Source organism: Barbus barbus (assembly GCF_936440315.1).
Source record: "Barbus barbus genome assembly, chromosome: 3".
Classification (NCBI taxonomy): domain Eukaryota; kingdom Metazoa; phylum Chordata; class Actinopteri; order Cypriniformes; family Cyprinidae; genus Barbus; species Barbus barbus.
The window spans coordinates 32,681,289-32,699,168 of NC_136731.1; the positions used below are offsets into that span (position 1 = coordinate 32,681,289).

Consider the following 17,880-nt stretch of genomic DNA (forward strand, 5'->3'; position numbering starts at 1 on the left):
TATCCATTCACCACACTCACTTATTTTATTTTCTCATTTCTAATTTGCACATACTTGACCTGTACATACATAGTCGCCTATATTATATATTATATATTGTGTATTTTATTTTATTTTTTTGCTGCTTTGTACATTGGTTATTGGCTATTTCCTGTTATTTTGTTTCATTACCTGTGTCCTGTCCTGTTACTGTCCTTCTGTTGCACTGTGGAGCTTCTGTCACTACAACAAATTCCTTGTATGTGTAAACATACTTGGCCAATAAAGCTCATTCTGATTCTGATTCTGATTCTGATTTAAATTATGTTGGTGTGTGGCCTCGTTTGATTATATTTCTACGCCAGAGTGAATTACTCGGATAGGTCATGTGTCATATTAACCACTAGATGTCGCAGTGAGCATACAGTTTGTATGTATAACAAAATAGTTTCAATATTTCACTCGAGGTTAAACCACAGGCAGTTAGTGTTATGTTAAACGGATAAATTCCACTCATCCATTACATAAGAATAAATATTGTGAGAATCGTTATGGAAGCTCTGACAGAAGGAACTCCTATTAGTCACAGTACAGCTCATTTTAAGGGAATGCCCACTAATTAAAGCCAGTAGGGAACACCGTTGTTTTTTCTGATCCTTCAAAGTTTCGATTTTCATCTGCCACTGTAAAGTTTCTAACTACATTCAAAGGAATAGTCCACACGAAAATGAAAATACCGTGATTTTTTTTTCTCCCTTATCTTATAAAAAACCTGCATGAGCTTTTTTTCTTCTGTGGAACACACACAGAAAAAAAAATTTTTTCCAACTAAATAAGAAAAAGATACATTTATCTTGTGCACTATGCATTTGAACGGATAGAATCTTTAAACAGATAGAATCTTCCATACTGTAGAAAGGTTGCTATGATACCTCTAGTCTATAACAATAGAAGCTGATGTGGAAAATCTGGTCTCATTCTTGTCCAGGCAGAGATGGGTTTTGTGAGTCACTGTAATAATTCTTTAAGATTGTGGTTCAGAGAGCAAAACTGCAATTGTTACACACAAGGGACTTAGCAGCTTAATTATAGCTATTTTAAAGTTATTAAATATATAAAAAGACACAATTATAAAGTTTTATACTGCAAATTTTCTTATATAAACCCAAAAGTGCTAGGAGGCAAAACTTTTGAGTGTAAAAATTGTGTAAAATGTAAATAAATTGACAAATTATCCAAGTAGAACAATCACAACAACAAATTAATACATTTTAACAAATGGCCAAATGAGATTTCCTTTTGCTGTTTAAAAACTAGTCGGAACTCATGAGATTAATCACAATTATTTTTATTTTAATGACAGCCATGTTCCCCCTGATATTGAGATCGATCATGTTAAAAAATGTTGACATTTTTGTTTTCAAGTCAAATAAATCTTGCCATGTTTTTTTGTTCAAGCAGTGTTGCTGTTGTAAAGTTACACATGCATCTACAGTTGTGTGCTGGGTCTTAAAGCAGGTTTGATTTACGTCTTTTTTTCTCTCTTATCAGTCTGTTTACAGCAATTTCACTGTTCACTCGGTTCAAATGTGAATAAATGGCTACACAAATGTGTGCATACACTACTATGCTGCTTTTGTGGGGATGGGTAGGGCAGACATAAAAAAAGGAAACTTACTTTTGGTACTCCAGTACTTTTAAAAGCAAGCACTTCTGTACTTTTACCCAAGTAAAAATCTGTCTTTACAACTTTCACTTGTAATGGAGTAATATTTGACATATATTAGCAGTATCTGTACTTTCAAGTAATAAACTTGTGTACTTTGTCCACCTCTGCATTTAAGTAATTTAATGGTAGGCAGAAAGAAGATCCAATGTACAGAAAACTAAACATTTTCCCTGCACTATATGTGCATAACGTTCACAAAGCTTAATACTTGTATATAATAGTTTCATTTGTTTTGAAATTGTTTTAACGGAAAAATTAGCAATGTTTCATACAAACAATTAAGTATTTTAATAAACAACTTAAAAGGTTGTGCTCATTAGCACATGATTGTCTATATAACGATGTTCTGAAATGTTTCTGTGAAATGACTTGGACAAAAACATATACACCTATATGTGGTAGATTACATAACACTTAACTGATAAAGTACATTCAGCTATCAGATCAACAGAATACAATATGCTTTGTATTGGTAGATTACTATCAAAATAGCCTCACTTGTGCATTATGAAAGTGCTTAGATGTAAAGATAATGCTCCCAGCTGTTACATCAATAATTAAAAGATTATTATTCATCTAATAGATCACTGTGATCATATCATCTGTCATTATATGATTAAGCGGTGCTCCGTTTAAGTGTACTTGTGTGAAAACATAGTGAATACTGCATTACAACGTCCAAATGTTCATCAACAGGTGAAAAGTCATGACACATACAGCCACAAAACCTCTCATCTTTCATTTTTGGACACAGATGTGTTTGAAAACTGTCCTCCTGACACTGAAGCAGCTGTTAGGTGTCCTTAGTGCGGGTTTCTAAAGTGAACGTGTTGACCCAGCTCTGTGTGCGGGCCAGGCACTCCTCCCAGTTGTAGAGCGGCCGGTACTGAAAGTGACGAAATGCCTTGTCTGTGCAGACAGTGAAGGATGTGCAAGCCACAGCCAGTGTGTATCCGTTGAGCAGTGGGGTGTAGTTGTAGAACGGCTTCAGGAGCCAGCGTATCAGGTCGTTCATCCATGCTATGAACCACAGCACCCACACTGGCATGTGCAATGAGCGAAAGTTGAAGGCCGACAAGAACTGCATGTTGAAGTCATCGTAGCTCTTATATGGGGAGTCATCATAACAGAAATAAAATTCCCCACCCAGCCTATCGGGATGTTCCCGCAGAGCACGTGCTGCTAGCAAGTGCATCCATGCCACGTTCCCTGCGTGCACAAAAACACATTCAAGGTCATTTAAAGATTACAGGGCTGAGTCTTATGCAAACATTATAGCAATTTTAAAGCCATTACATAAATATACAAACAGCACAGATAAATTCATGTTTAATGTGCTGCTGTTTTTGTATGTTTAATGTATTCTGGTATTTATATTACAAATGTCATTCATCTGAATCATTATATAATCAAATGTTTATATTTTTATAGAAAATGAGTTATCAATTTGACCTTTGTTCTTATTCATTTTACTTTACTGCTCTGGTGATAGTTTTATAAAACATGTAAAGGCAAGTGTGCCTATAGGGTCATGAAGGTCAATAATGCCCCATGTAATCACTGCACCTACACATACTTGGTTTACAGTTCCACTGGTTACTACCAGTGTTGGGTAAGTTACACTAAAAACGTAATTAATTACTAGTTACTAATTACATCTTCAACAGTGTAATTGGATTACCGTACAAGTTACTCTCTCCAAAAAGTATTTAATTACTTATTACTAATTACTTTCTAAATCCTATATAAACCTCAAGTTAATGATACTGTACAAGGATAGACATGAAATGGTTCTTTTAATTCTTTCAAGTAACTACATAAATTATCTCTTTCAACTGACAGAACTCCAAATTCGACTCCTCGTCTTCAGTGAGCATACTGATTACTCTAAGGGAAGCTGTAATTATCCCCCTACAGGATAAACTGATATCAAATAAATTGAAATTCTATCAAAAAACGAAGCCATTCTTCTGAGTTCCACTGTTGCCATGGTCAAGATGTTCTGCTGTCACCAGGAGTCTGATGGTTACCTGCATAGACCCTTCCATGCTCTGTACTCCGTGGAATTCCCTTGATCACCCAACCACCTGTCCGCACCCCATTCAGATAGAAGTCTTTCATGAGCTGATGCTGTTCCCCATAGATACCTGTTGGCCGTAGTGAGCATGTGTAGAGAGTGTTCCCTCCCTTTACCTAATCAAGGAGAGTGGGACAAAGGAAAGCGATAAATAAATCAATAATTGACATCAGCAGAAAAGCAAAGATATTAACTTTCAATTACATTACAGTTCACTCAGATGCAGAAGATACATCAAAAACGTAACGAAGATTTATAGTTTTTACTGGGAAACAGCAATAAATGCATGGCTTGCTGAAACAAAAATAGCAAAGGCGTAACTATAACCAACCATCCACAATTTAAGGCTTCCAACTTGAGTGCTGTGTGACATTAATTTCCCTTGGGTTTGGGTGGGTGCAGTATTGTGCAAAGTGGGAAAATACATGCTAAAATGGGAAAGTCAGAGACCATTCTAAATCAATGCTTGAATGCTGTACTCCACTGGATTGTGTGGTACCTTTGTGCCACTGGCTCCCAGCACCATTTTCTCAGCTGCAGCTTTGGTCTTAGGGTAGGGCATCTCATGGAATATATTATATGGAGTATCTTCATTCCCTCTGTGAAGGAAGAACACCACCAAGAGTTAAAATCTGGCCAAAATGAAATGGTAGTTAAGCAATAAGCCTTGAAACCAAGTCTTTAACTGAAATCATGTGCCCGACCCGACCAGTGCTATCGAATTATTCCCAAATTCAGACCTGTAATGCCATAATGCTAGACACAGATGCAGTAAATACAGCTTGCACGGAAGTAATGTGAAATGCATGCACAGAATGACACTATATCCAAACAATGAATGATCAAGACATAACAGATTCAAACAAACTTGACGCCTATCCATGTCTATCCTTGCAGAGTGAGTGTAAAAGCTAAAATGGTAGGTAAAATATTGGATTTGAGTGTGTATGATTAGTTAATTCAAAGTATAACTTTGGGTTTGAGTTGGGTTGGGGTTTGTTATTAATGACAATTAATTATAGAAACAATTATAGAAATATTCAATTTAATTTTACTGTAGCATTTAATATAATGTAAAAGAAGCAGATATTATAACATTTCCAAAGAGCTTGTGAAGTTCATCTTTTTTTTTTTTTTTGGAATAGTTGGCTATGGCAGCACACACCTTCCAGCAAAAACAGTTTTTATTATCATGACCTTAGAAAGGCATAACCAATGGCAAGCAACCAATGTTTAGCAACAATATTAAATATCAAAGCATTCCACAAGAACTTGATAAAAATGTGGAGAAAAGGAGAAAGAAAGGAGGGAGAGGGAGATGAAATACAATACTGATGCTTTTTAAATAATTACATTTTCATGTGAATGTGCGCATGTTTATGCATTTAAAAAAATACTGGAAAATCCATCTTTCCATCTACTTTTATTACTCATATCTGAGAGGAATAAAAATCTCTGTCTGTGTGTTAGTCACTCACACAAAGAAATGTTAATATTTCTAGCATGTAGCAGTAATGGAAAGCTTTCAAGGCTTTGCTCTGTGTGCTGTTTTAATTAAAATTCTAAACATGACTGCTTCAGTTAAAAGCCTTTGTTACACCGTCAGATGCGAAACTACTTAAAAGTCATCCTAATATCGTCATTTGTGTCACTGATAAGACCGAGTGACACATTTTTCTTTGCTTGATTTCTAGGCCAAACCACAACAGAGCATTCACAAACTCATACATTGCATGTTTGTTTATTATATTTTTTGGTGCTTTCATCAACCAATAACAGTGTAGTAGTTTTAAACCCACATTTTCACATCAAAACATGCTAAATACATGGGTTTCCTTCAAAAATCAGCACAAAATATGTGGGGGGAGGGACACCATGATTCCATCTGGGCTGACTATATTTACAGAGCTGGCAACTGATACTTCAAAAATCGCAACATTAGAATATGACATTTAGATGTGTGCTTTGAGACATACAAGTGTCACTTATCAGGTGACTACTAAGAAAACAGCATAAACATACTCTCTCTCTCTATATAAAGGCATTTATTGAAAGTTGAGATTCCCAGACCATCTTGACTGTGGCCTGTAAAGGTATTTCAAGATGGGATGTTGTGTACGCTGTGGAATTCTGCCATGTCATTCCAGAATGTGTTCAGCATGTTCAAATCCTTCCCTTCAATTCTCTCAAGACATTCCCTCCACGATAACCAAATCCTTTAAAAACTTTTAACTATTTATTTTTAGTGACTATTTTGAATTTAAAACATGTTACTTTGTAAAGATGTTTTACATAAACAGCAATAAAATAAAGACACTTACCTGATGAATGTATCTCCTTTTACATTTGGACCAACCACCTCCATGGAGCTTGTATAGATCAAATACTGAATACCGATTTCCACACATGCATTTATTACATTTTCCGTCCCTGATGGAGAACAACATCCAAAAAGAATAAATATTAAAAACACATGACAAACAGCTACAGGGTGAGGAAAACAAGAACGCTACTTAAATCTTAGTAGTGCTGATTTTAACTGACATGAATAATCAAGTTTCCATACAGATTTTGCACTGTTTTGTAGTCGACAGTGATATGCGTTAAAAAAATAACTTGCTGTCTACAGCCTGTTTCCATCCAACTGGCCTTTTACCGATAAAATGGTGTGCGTCATGACAAAAAAAATGTTGCCCTTGAGCTGTTTCCATACATAATTTATCCTATTGTGTAAATTATAGGCTAGGCTAGCTGTTCTTCACCCATTTGAAACAAAACAAAAAAAAGCCTATATTAAATTGTATTGGCCTACATAAAATAATTTTTATTACGTGCCATGAGTTTTTTTTTGTACTTTGTTATAGACTAGATAGATAGGCCACTGCTGATAATCAAGCAATGACCATAAACAGTTGCAGTTGTATTATTATAATTTTTCTGATTAACGTTTATAGGACATAGGAATGTTCATTCCGGTTATTTTATTTCTCCTAACCGACAGTCGTTAAGTCATTAACCGTTAACCGACAAGACTGTCAAATTACAATTAAATTAAATTTAAATTGATAGGTGGCTTGACCCATTACAAATACCTAAATTTGTTTTCCAGGTATTCATTTTATACACGCAAAAAGTAGCATAATCTACACGAAGGTGAGGATTCACGCACCTGCAGCGCTTCTGCGAACGGAGAAAAACAAGCTTTTATACATAAAAGAAACAGGCCCATATGCAAAATTATTTTTTCTAAATAATTAATAAATTAACAAAACGAAAAAAAAAAAAAAAAAAACCTGCAACAATTAGCAGCCTATATGCAGAATTTTGGATCATTTTTGTGATGCACTCTTGAGAAAGCGGCAGTTTTCCTTTATTTCACAAAAGTATGTTTTGTTTTTTATTGTGAATGTACACAAATAAAATTAATATTTTGAATAGTTTTGAATAATGTCTTACTCTTATATGACCACAAATGAAAGAGTAGGCTAGTGCAAGTTGTTTCCACTTTTACAAGGAAAAAAAAACAAGCGATCGCGCCGGCGCCTAAAGCACCGTTTCCCTGTAAAGGTTAATCAGAAAAATGATAATAATACAACTGCAACTGTTTATGGTCATTGCTTGATTATCAGCAGTGGCCTATCTATCTAGTCTATAACAAAGTACAAAAAAAACCTCATGGCACGTAATAAAAAGTATTTTATGTAGGCCAATACAATTTAATATAGGCTTTTTTATTTTCTTTTCAAATGGATGAACAGCTAGCCTAGCCTATAATTTACGCAATAGGATAAATTATGTATGGAAACAGCTCAAGGGCAACTTTTTTTTTTTTGTGATACACCAAAACTTTTTAGGGATGACGTCATGACGCACACCATTTTATCGGTAAAAGGCCAGTTGTATAGAAACAGGCTGTAGACAGCAAATTTCGCAAAGTTTTTTTTAACGCATATCTCTTTGTCGACAACAAAACAGCGCAAAATCTGGATGGAAACTTGAAACTGACGACACAATGCCTAAATTCCAAGTAATGCTCTGATCCAGCTGGAAGCATCAGATAGAACATGAAAGCCATCAGCTATTCAAATGCTTTCTGAAGTATCAGATATCAAGTGATAAGTGGAAAAACAAAGGTAACCAGATGTGCATTGGCTTTTACATTCTCCAGATCATTCAGTGGTATTTAAAGAGAAGATTTCTAGAGAAGTAAGGTGGAGTGCAAATGTGAGAGCAAAAGGAAAGAATGATATGATAGGAGAGGATCCAAACTAAAGGAAAATTCCAGTACGAAAGCACATTCTTCATCACTTGTTCTTGTTTTCATCTGTATCCCATGGGTTTGTCTGTATCTATTAATGCTATAATGACAGGCCTCAAGACATGTTAGGAACCCTTAACCACTAAGGTCTACCACAAATAGTCTGAACTGAAAACACGCTGATAAATAAGGGATGAGAGCGATCTGAATACATAAATAAATCATATCGGTGGTAATACTGACTTTTTACTCATGATGCTAGAGTTGACCTTTTTGATGAAACTGTATGTGCTCTATTTCTCAAAGGCACATGATCTGTCTAGGCTTGCAGGAGGTTTTATTGGACAATATCTGTGGTCTATGGTTAAAAACAACATTTTTGATCTTATTATGGTCACTTCATTATACATGCAGTAAGAAAAAGACGAGAATTCCTGCCTTCTTTGTGAGAGTAAATGATGCATTTCCGGACCAAACAGACCGTAAAGCTTTAAGGTTACTGGAAATGTCACCAAAGGAAAACTGGGGGAGAAACCAAAGCATACGAAACACCTACTAACACTTACTCTAACAATAAAACACCCACTACCATTTGAGGTCAGTAAGATGTTTTTAAAAGAAATTATTTTTTTATTTTTTTAATGTAGAACTTTGAACTTTGTTTGTCAAAGAATTCTGAAAAAAAAAAATCACTATTTCAATTAAACATCGATAAGAAATTTATTGAGCAGCAAATCATATTTGAATGATTTCTGAAGGATCATGTGACACTGAAGACTGTAGTAATGACTGCTGAAAGCTTTGCCAACACTGGAATAAATTACATTTCATAATATATTAAATAGAAAACTATTTTTTTAAATTGTAATATTTCATTACAGTTTTTTACTGTATTTTTGATCAAATAAATACAGCCTTGGTGAGCATAAGAGACTTTCCAAACTGTTTAATGGTAGTGTATTTTTAATCTTGTAGTAATCTTCAGTCCATCTACTCTGTATTTCAAAGTTTATTTCCTAAACTGTATTCTGAAGCTAACTCCTAAATCCTTTTCAAAGTGCAAAACACTGACATCGCTTCTACAAAGCCATGCTAGCTTATTCTTCACTCACCTTGTACATTGACAGCATAGATGACCTTCTCCGGGACCTTATACCACACATCAACCAAACTAGCTGCGTGGAAAACCAGGTCTGCTCCCTGAAAGGCATCACGTACACTCCCATAGTCTGTTATATCTCCCGCTACCGCCACCACCTTCACATGCTCTGCGAATAAAAGAGAAAGATACAGTGCATCGTTAAAAGCATATTGTTAGAGTTCTGATGTGCAGGCGTATCTATATAAAGGGTTTTCGTGTATAATAAGGTAGTTGTCATGCAAACAGACAGGCAACTGAGAACTGATGTGACTACCAGTGCGTATTAATAAAGCTACGGTTAATGAAAAAATGTTTATAGTAGATGAGTCTACTGATAAACATCTGTATTCCGTGTTGCACAGCAAAGTTTGCATTGCCTCATGTATTCCATGAATAAGGGTGTAACCAAGACCACTTTGGATAGCATCCTGTTATCTCTACGATTGACCTTGGGAAGCTTCCTGACAATTTATAGGACCGTAAGTGTTATTCTTGACTACAATAATACAATTATCTAAAACAGGACACAAACTTGGAAGTTGCTTCCATATACTTGGAAGCAACACCCTCATCCTGGTAAACAAAATGCATTCTCATTCTTACTAGCAGATATGTTTTGCACAACTCTGAACACAACAAAGAACTGCTGTGGCTTCTTTCTGATCTCTGAAGTTTCCAGTTGCTTTTGGACGCATGCATTTAACTCCACAGAATTACAGGTTTCTGAACCACTACACAAGACAAGCAATAATTACTGTGATCCGCTATCAGCTGCTGTGCATTGCAGATGTTCAAATGAACACGTCACCAGGATGTCTCACATCTGTGTGATGGTTAATTAACTTAGCTTTATAATCGTAACAAATAAAGTCTGCCTATGAACAAAGCTTTCCAAGCAAATCAGTTACATACAAAAAGCACTTAATAGCTCACTATGCAAGTAGGTCAATGTTCGCTTCTGATAAAAAAAGGTTATCTAACCTTTTTCTCTAGCCATTTGGACTTTGACCACATGCTGAGCTGTTGTCTGTTTCAAGTATCTTTCTGGAAGTAAAGTGATTGGCTGATGTTGCATAATGATGTAGTGTAAAAGGACATTGCACTTCAGCTAAGCGGCGCTACATAATTGCTGAAAATGAGAGATCAGTTTCTCCATAATAATGTGATCAATGAGGGTCGGTGAATACAGTGAATAAGATCCCAAAATGCCATTGTACGGAGCAGGACATCAGCCATCATGGAGCATCCTGGTGGTGCAAAGGACAGTGAGAGGAAGAGACTGGACTGGTGGGGCTTGACCTTACCAACTAAACCAAGCCCGAATATACACAAATAAAGCCAAGGTTATGAATGAACGTGTCCATTTCCTCTGTCTTTACATACAATGCTCTTTCCCGTTGTTGGCGTCATATAATCAACAGATGTTTCCCCTGGGCACCTACAGAAACTACACCCTACACTGTGAACACGAATGCTGTCAAATTCTCAGGAACTAGTTCATAAAATAAAGAGCGTTTCTTTAATGATGGCCACTTTTGTGTCTAACCCCATCTTGGAAACTTTCCCCCATGCCTCCATGAAAAAAGTAATACCCTTTAAAAACTATGATAATCTAAAGAAAGAATATACAAACAATATACTTATGGTGTAGCCTATAAATGAGAGATTTCTTAAAAGTTTCTAAAAAATAATATGTTTCTAGGATGAGGCGTTATTTACAACACAAGCACTTAGTTACTAAGGCGTCAACACGGTGTCATTCTGAGAAATGAAAGAGCATCTCGACATGAAATACGATTGAGAAAATAAAGAATGATCGATGGAAATCTAGTGGATATACTATTTTTAAGCCTATGTCATTTACAGTCAAAATCAAAAGCACAAGACATAATTTACGATGTAATGGAAATGTTAATTATATTAAAAACCTGACAAAAATAGCATCCTCTGTGATTTAAATGTACTTTGGAGATTAAATAAATTAGTCCAAGTGTAAAATGCATTGAGGAAACATCTGGTTATGACATCAAGCCTTTTACAAAAGACGCACGTAACGTTAGCATCGTGGTATCCAGAATAACTACATTAAACACGACCAAGATCAACAATAAGTCTATTTCGAATCACTGTGGGCACTAACAAGCTCCTAATAATTATACTGAACAGTTTCTTACATGTGAAACATGTTTCTTACCTTTACTGTGACTTTGTAGACTTGGGTAAACATTTTTATCGAAAAGCCTTATCTCCTTGATATTTTCTTCCTTCTCCAACAAAACTCTCAACAGGTGCTGCCCGAGGAAACCGCATCCTCCAGTTATCACGTAAATTAACTTCGACTTCTCACTAGACATATTATTACGCTGTTGAATCCTCTCCTGGTGTCGACTGAAGTGTTTTTTCGTCAGCGTTTACCGAGGCGGTCAACTGGTTCACTCTGCGAATGCAACGGAAAAGACAAGTTCAACAAATTAGGAGCAGTTCAACGAGACTGGAATCAAGTTTCTCCTGAGAAACAGGGGGCGCGTGAATGTGGAGCACTGTATAACTCCTCATAATCTGCTATGTATTATGGCCGCCCCGCCCATATTGGAGAAAAAAAAAACACTGCACGTTAAACATTGCACGTATAGATAGATAGATAGATAGATAGATAGATAGATAGATAGATAGATAGATAGATAGATAGGAGCGACTCGCTGCAGCATACAAGATCCAGGGGGCGTGGTTGGATCCAGATCCAACTCCTCCCACCTTACATATACCTAAACCTACCCATCTCCACCTCCTGATCCCTAAACTCACCCCATTTCCACCCCCTAGATGTGGATCCAACCACGACCCCTGGATCTTGTGGACTGTAGCGAGCCCTACTTGAGATAGATAGAGAGATAGAGAGAGAGAGAGAGATACACTGCTAAATTTCACCTAAAGCCTCTCAGTGATCAAAACCTTTTGCTTCAACTTCGCAAATATTGAGGACTGAGACATGCACAAGCTGTTCCCACTGGTGCTAATTATTTTATTTTTCCATTTGACTTCCTTAGTGTCTTTTGTGCATGATCACTCATCCACCATCACATTGTCTACTCTGCGCTTGCAGCTCTGCACAAACCTCAAATAACCATAACATAACACAAGTCATCAACATGAAGTCACGCACACAGAGTTAAAATGAAACCTGTGATTCATTCTGATACCGTAATGTTGGTGTTACGTGTTGTGTCTGGACCAATCAATGCAGGAAATTTGTGTCAGCTTTGTTTCAGTATGACAGAAATGTTAGACATATCTATACACTTTTGACCTGTTTGGGCCAGATAGGACAGAGCCTTCTTTACTGTAATTTGCTAAATCACAAAGTGCGTGAGTAGTTAAAAATTAACACAATGATCATAACTTTAAATCACAAAAACAATCTCCAGTCAAGGACAGGACCATTTAACCCATATCAAATGTAATTTAACCTGTTAAAACAGAACATGTGACAACTTGAGAGAGAAGTGTGTGACAGTGTTAAAATGTTAAAAGTCACCAAAAAAAAAAAAACACCCTACCAGCACTTTCAGAACTGCTTCTTTTTGCATAATCTCCAACGCTGCATGGGAGAAAACTGTAGATGAAAGCAAATTTAAGCAAGAGGATTTGCAAAACTGTTTAGCAGTTGGGCCAGTATGGTTACATCAGGTCAACAGCTCTTAACTTGACTTAAGAGCTGAAACATTATAAACAAAAGAATCGTAAGAACTTAATAGGCTATTAGAGATTTTTTTTCTTTAAAAAAGATTAAATCAAGGTAAATAGCAGTGGAGTGTTTAAAACAAACCTAAAACAAAAAGAATGAGGCAACAATTTCAGGTTGAGAATCTTTCCCAAGAAGTTAAGAAGCCAGCTTGGACATGAATAGGTGGTGAACAACAGGATGACTCTCATCACAAACAGCTCGGGAATACTAATATACAGAACAGGGGTTACCAAACTCGGTCCTGGAGGGCCGGTGTCCAGCAGAGTTTAGCTCCAACCCTAATCAAACACACCTGAAGCAGCTAATCAAGCTCTTACTAGGCATACTAGAAACTTCCAGGCAGGTGTGCTGAGGCAAGTTGGAACTAAACACTGCAGGATACTGGCCCTCCAGCATAAAGTTTGGTGACCGCTGACATAGGGGGTCACCAAATGTCCCTGTGTGTCATTCATCGTGATAACACACTATACTAAAATAAAGCGATAAATGTTCATTTAACAACATTAGATGTAAGATTAAACCCTAATGTACACAGTCCTGCTGTACACCAAGTAACAGCTTTTTACAGTTAAAAATCACAATCTTTTTTTTTAATGATACCACTTTCAGCTTACAGGTGGGTGTACAGCATAGCAAGAGACAGAGGGCCATACATGGGAATATAACGTATAATTGGAAACTTTATGGTTTTAGCTGTTTTTAGGTTTTAATTCACTAAGCAACAACTTTACAAATGAAAGTAAATCACTGAAGTCAAGTCACCTTTATTTATATAGCGCTTTTAACAATACAGAGTGTCAAATTGGAGGATAGAGTGTCAGTAATGTATAATAATAAGATTAAACACTCAAGTAACACTGAAGTATTCTTTTACATATAGTAGCGATTCACTATGCCCTTTCCTATCAAAATGCAGGCTACGGATGCGAAAACGCAGAAAATCGAACCTGATCCGAATTTTTTTTTGACGGACGAAAGTTTCGGAGGTAGTGTGCAAAAGTGATTGACACAACGTGAGGTCGTATTTAGGAGGATGCTGTGATCGGAGCTGTGTTTTTGTTGTGCCTCGCGGGTTTCACAATAATTGACATGGAATTGCTACGTATACTTCAAGCGACTGAAAGAACGGATTTCATTAAAGCTGATAGAAGCACAAAACGCCGTAGACGAAGTCTTAAGGTAAAAGCCGTTTATAAATGCTCTCAGTATGATACAATGTTTACACAGTATGAGTTTACACATTGTTTTAAATCATGGCGCTTGAGGGCGTTTTCGAACGCGTTTAGCCAATCAGCGTACACTGAGGTCACGGATAGTTCCTAGAACGGTTTTAGACTCTACTCTGAAGTAGGAGCTCATTTAGTTCCTCCAAACGGAGTTCCTGGAACTAAAACCGTCCCTAGTTCCCGCGGTGCGAACGCGCCAAAAAGTGTTCGTTCCACAATGCCACCGGAAGTGGCGCTACGACCTGCCACTGCCAGGGAGAGCGCCAGGCCCTGCTGTGCAATTAGTTCGGGTAACTGTTACTATATGAAAGAAAAGGTTCCTGCGGTGCGAACGGCCCTTATTTTTTACGGAGTGTCAATTTACACTAAGTGCAAATAGCCCATCTTGTTGGCAAAGGCTATTTACACTAACGTGTGATTGAGTTAGTCAACAATAAAAAAAGAAATTAATTCAACATCAGTTTCAGTGGCATAGATGGTAAGGCGCATGCTTTTTGACGCGTTCGAGCCCACCTTTTGCCAAACATTTTTTCTCCCTTTTCAAATCTCATATCGCATCAGAAAGGCATTTATTTTCAATAAAAAATGAAGGAAATAATCAAAAAGGTGAAAATAAAGTATCGGGTAGGGTTAGGGCATGTGTAGGGAAGGCTTTGTCCCAATAAGGTGGCATCCATTTAATAAATTTGAATTAAAATTACAATTTACACTCAGTACGTTATTATTGCGTACTGTTTTATAATGTACTACAATACTGAGGTGCAGATAATTGCCACTATTTGCAATAACAGGGCTCGACAGTGCGAGCATTTCACTCGCATTTGCGACTAAAAATAGATGTGTGCGAACTGGAAAATGTATTTAGGAGCACAAGTGCGAATACAAAACAAAATACAAAACAGCCTAACTTATACAGTAGCCTATAACAAACGTATTAATTTATTCTGTTTATTTATGGAAAAATTGCGATGCAGCCTCATATGATTACTTTAGAACTTTAAAAAGGCAACGGTTTAATTTAAATGAGCACAGATGAGAAGAAAAGCGGAGCGAGTTAAAGTGAAGACGCGCTGAATGACGCACATTCGCCACTAGAGGGCGCTGCCGCTGCCGTTACCCCGGTAACCCAGTAAACAAATCAGCTGCGCTACTTTCCTACAACTGTGTAAATAATGTTTCACACTCACAGTCATTTAGATATTTATATTCGCTTTAGTCTTCACAATAGCATCAAATAATTCTTACTTAAAGACTTAATGAGCTATTTATTTTCAAACATTGTTTCTAAGCTAAAACATGGCCCATCCACTGATCTATAATAGAGAACAGCGGGCCTATCTATATATCAACGGCTGATTCGTTATTATTGTTCAGTAACACAAGCTCCATTAGTTAACATGAAAAAAACAATGACTGCATTTATTAATAATGCTATCTTAATTTCAACTTTTAATAATACATTATAAAATCAAAAGTTGTTTTAATATAATTCAATGGAGCTAACATTAATAGTTGTATTTTTTTTTAATCAACATTAACAAAGAATATTAACTACTGCAACAATTAGCTATTGCACATTTTTAGTTAATGTTAACCTGCTTTAACTAATGTTAAACAAATGGGACTTACTTACCTATTGTTCTTTCGTTCATTTGAACAATCTTTTGCACTCTAATCTTGAAACACTCGTTTACTTTATATTTTATGTATTTTTTATAAAAGTCTTTTAGTAAATTATCTTTAATAAAGTTATTTAACCTGTTAGGAGGACAACACTTTTTTTCACTTAGAAATGATATATTGTGATTTAAGAACAAAAACATATACCGTGACAAAAGCTTCAATGATTATTGTGAAAATTTTATACCGACACAGTTTAATAGGATTATAACTAATTACAAAATAGCATTAATAGTAAAATTATTTACAAACCTTGTGTACTTTCTGTATTCTGATAAATTAAATAATTGTGCTTGTAAATGTCTCTTTGTATCCCCTTATTAAGCTAAAACACCTAATTTGAAAAATTTGCATTGCGCCCCTAAATTTTTTTAACGCGCTCCTAAATTTTTTGACTTAGGAGCACATGTGCTCCTTGGGGAAAAGGTAAGCGTCAAGCCCTGAATAAGTAGTATAAATAGCAGAAAATATTGCTATTTTAACAGTGTAACTAGAATCTATAACTATTTGTACTTAGCAGTATTTTTTAACGATATATTTACACTACTATTTACACTGAGTGTAAATAGAATCAATCGCTATTTGCACTTAGTGTAAATAGCATCTGTCACTAAAAAATATGCTATTTGCACTTGGTGTAAATATCATCTAATTGCTATTTGCACGTAGTGTAAATAGAATCCATCGCTAATAGCCGCTGCCTATTTTTTAACGTGCGAAAATTTCGGACTCGGTGTGCAATGACCTTAACTGTTATAGCACTTGCGTATGATTGCTCTTTTGTTGATTTGATTGCTTCTATTGTCCTCATTTGTAAGTCGCTTTGGATAAAAGCGTCTGCTAAATGACTAATGTAATGTACATAGGCTATATAATGTCCTGGCATAGCCATATGATTTCATCGTAATTATTTCAGTTTTCTTTTAGGCCTATTTATTTACCGCGAACTATAGTGAATGTTCTAGTTTTCGATGTTAAAAACACGTTCTGTTTAGAGGTCATGGTAAATTTTTGGCATAAGCACCCAGTGCGGCTCATCAGGAGCGCAACTATCCGCATTAGCGGGTCACCGCCGGTGCCTCGGGAAACTCCGTCACTCCGGTACCCTAGACTTCCGATCGGGGGACCTGGAATAACGTCACAGAGACACGACCGACAAAGAGGAATTGTTTCAGAGCATTCAAAGAATGAATGAATGAATGGTCTGTGTCGACATGTCCTGTCTTTTACAGCCAAAACAGCGCGCGTCATCGCACCCGCTCTCAGCGCTCTCCGGTTTCCTCCGAAGAATGTGTAGTGTTTCAGTTTCCGTGAAAGGTAAACCAGCCTCGTTTGTATCCATAGCCGACAAAAAAAAAAAAAAAAAAAAAAAAAAAAAAGGTTGTTGCAGTGTGATGAGGGACTCAAACCGACTGACTGCGGCTTTTGTCACATCAGTTGAATTTACCTAGAAGCAGCCGCACATTTCACAAAGCAGGTTTGGCCAATTTTGTAAACTAAAAATAACTACTTGTAACCCAGAATAAATACATCGTTAATATTTTAACCCCCTTTGCTTTCTCTCTCTCTTCTTGCTCCTATATCTTTGCTTAAGGGTCTTAAAAATAATACGCCTAGTTTAGCTGCAGCCATAGAAGATATTAGGCAGGTGGTCTATGCAAAACACATCTATTCCTATTTTAAATGAGCCCTTACCTCAGTAGATGTCCTAATTTTCTTCAATGAATCCAGTGAGCTCAACCTTGACGTTTCTGTTTCCTGTATCATTTTCGAGAAGGAGGTGTGTGTCTTCCTCTCTGCAAGCTGCATGCTTCCGCCTCACATTTAACAGAGAGGAAGAGAGAAGTTATTGATACTGCCTTAGTGGATCAACATAGAATAACTTTGCATCCATAAATAAAATTACAAACATATCCATCTTAAACACCTACAGTATATTTAGAGTCTATTATTTGCAACAATAGCCCAAATCTACAAAAATCTGAAGACAGTTTAGAAATGCTACTCACTATCAATGCTTTATCTTCTATTGCCTCTTTCAACAG

General features: G+C 36.4%; 1 protein-coding gene across 2 annotated transcripts; it reads right to left on the reverse strand.

Annotated features, from left to right (window-relative positions):
* Window positions 1-1,313: 1,313 nt before the first annotated feature.
* On the reverse strand, window positions 1,314-17,612 carry LOC306855818 (3 beta-hydroxysteroid dehydrogenase type 7-like). 2 transcript variants are annotated; one of them, XM_079394711.1, is made up of 8 exons: window positions 17,531-17,612; window positions 12,742-12,797; window positions 11,379-11,621; window positions 9,156-9,311; window positions 6,107-6,215; window positions 4,285-4,384; window positions 3,739-3,901; window positions 1,314-2,917 (listed from the first exon to the last, which is right to left on the reverse strand). In XM_079394711.1, the coding sequence occupies exons 3-8, from the start codon at window positions 11,536-11,538 to the stop codon at window positions 2,502-2,504; spliced, it is 1,104 nt and encodes a 367-aa protein (XP_079250837.1). In that variant the 5' UTR covers window positions 11,539-11,621; window positions 12,742-12,797; window positions 17,531-17,612; the 3' UTR covers window positions 1,314-2,501. The 2 variants fall into 2 exon arrangements, with proteins under 2 accessions (XP_079250837.1, XP_079250838.1); XM_079394712.1 differs by lacking the exon at window positions 12,742-12,797.
* Between the last annotated feature and the right edge of the window lie 268 nt (window positions 17,613-17,880).

Excerpts from the sequence above, each read along its gene's own strand:
- LOC306855818 (XM_079394712.1), bottom strand. The coding sequence starts at position 11,538 with ATGTCTAGTGAGAAGTCGAAGTTAATTTACGTGATAACTGGAGGATGC. Across the intron at positions 3,902-4,284 it reads TGGGAGCCAGTGGCACAAAG|GTAAAGGGAGGGAACACTCT; the intron begins GTACCACACAAT and ends CTCCTTGATTAG. Across the intron at positions 2,918-3,738 it reads GCATGGAAGGGTCTATGCAG|GGAACGTGGCATGGATGCAC; the intron begins GTAACCATCAGA and ends TTGTGCACGCAG.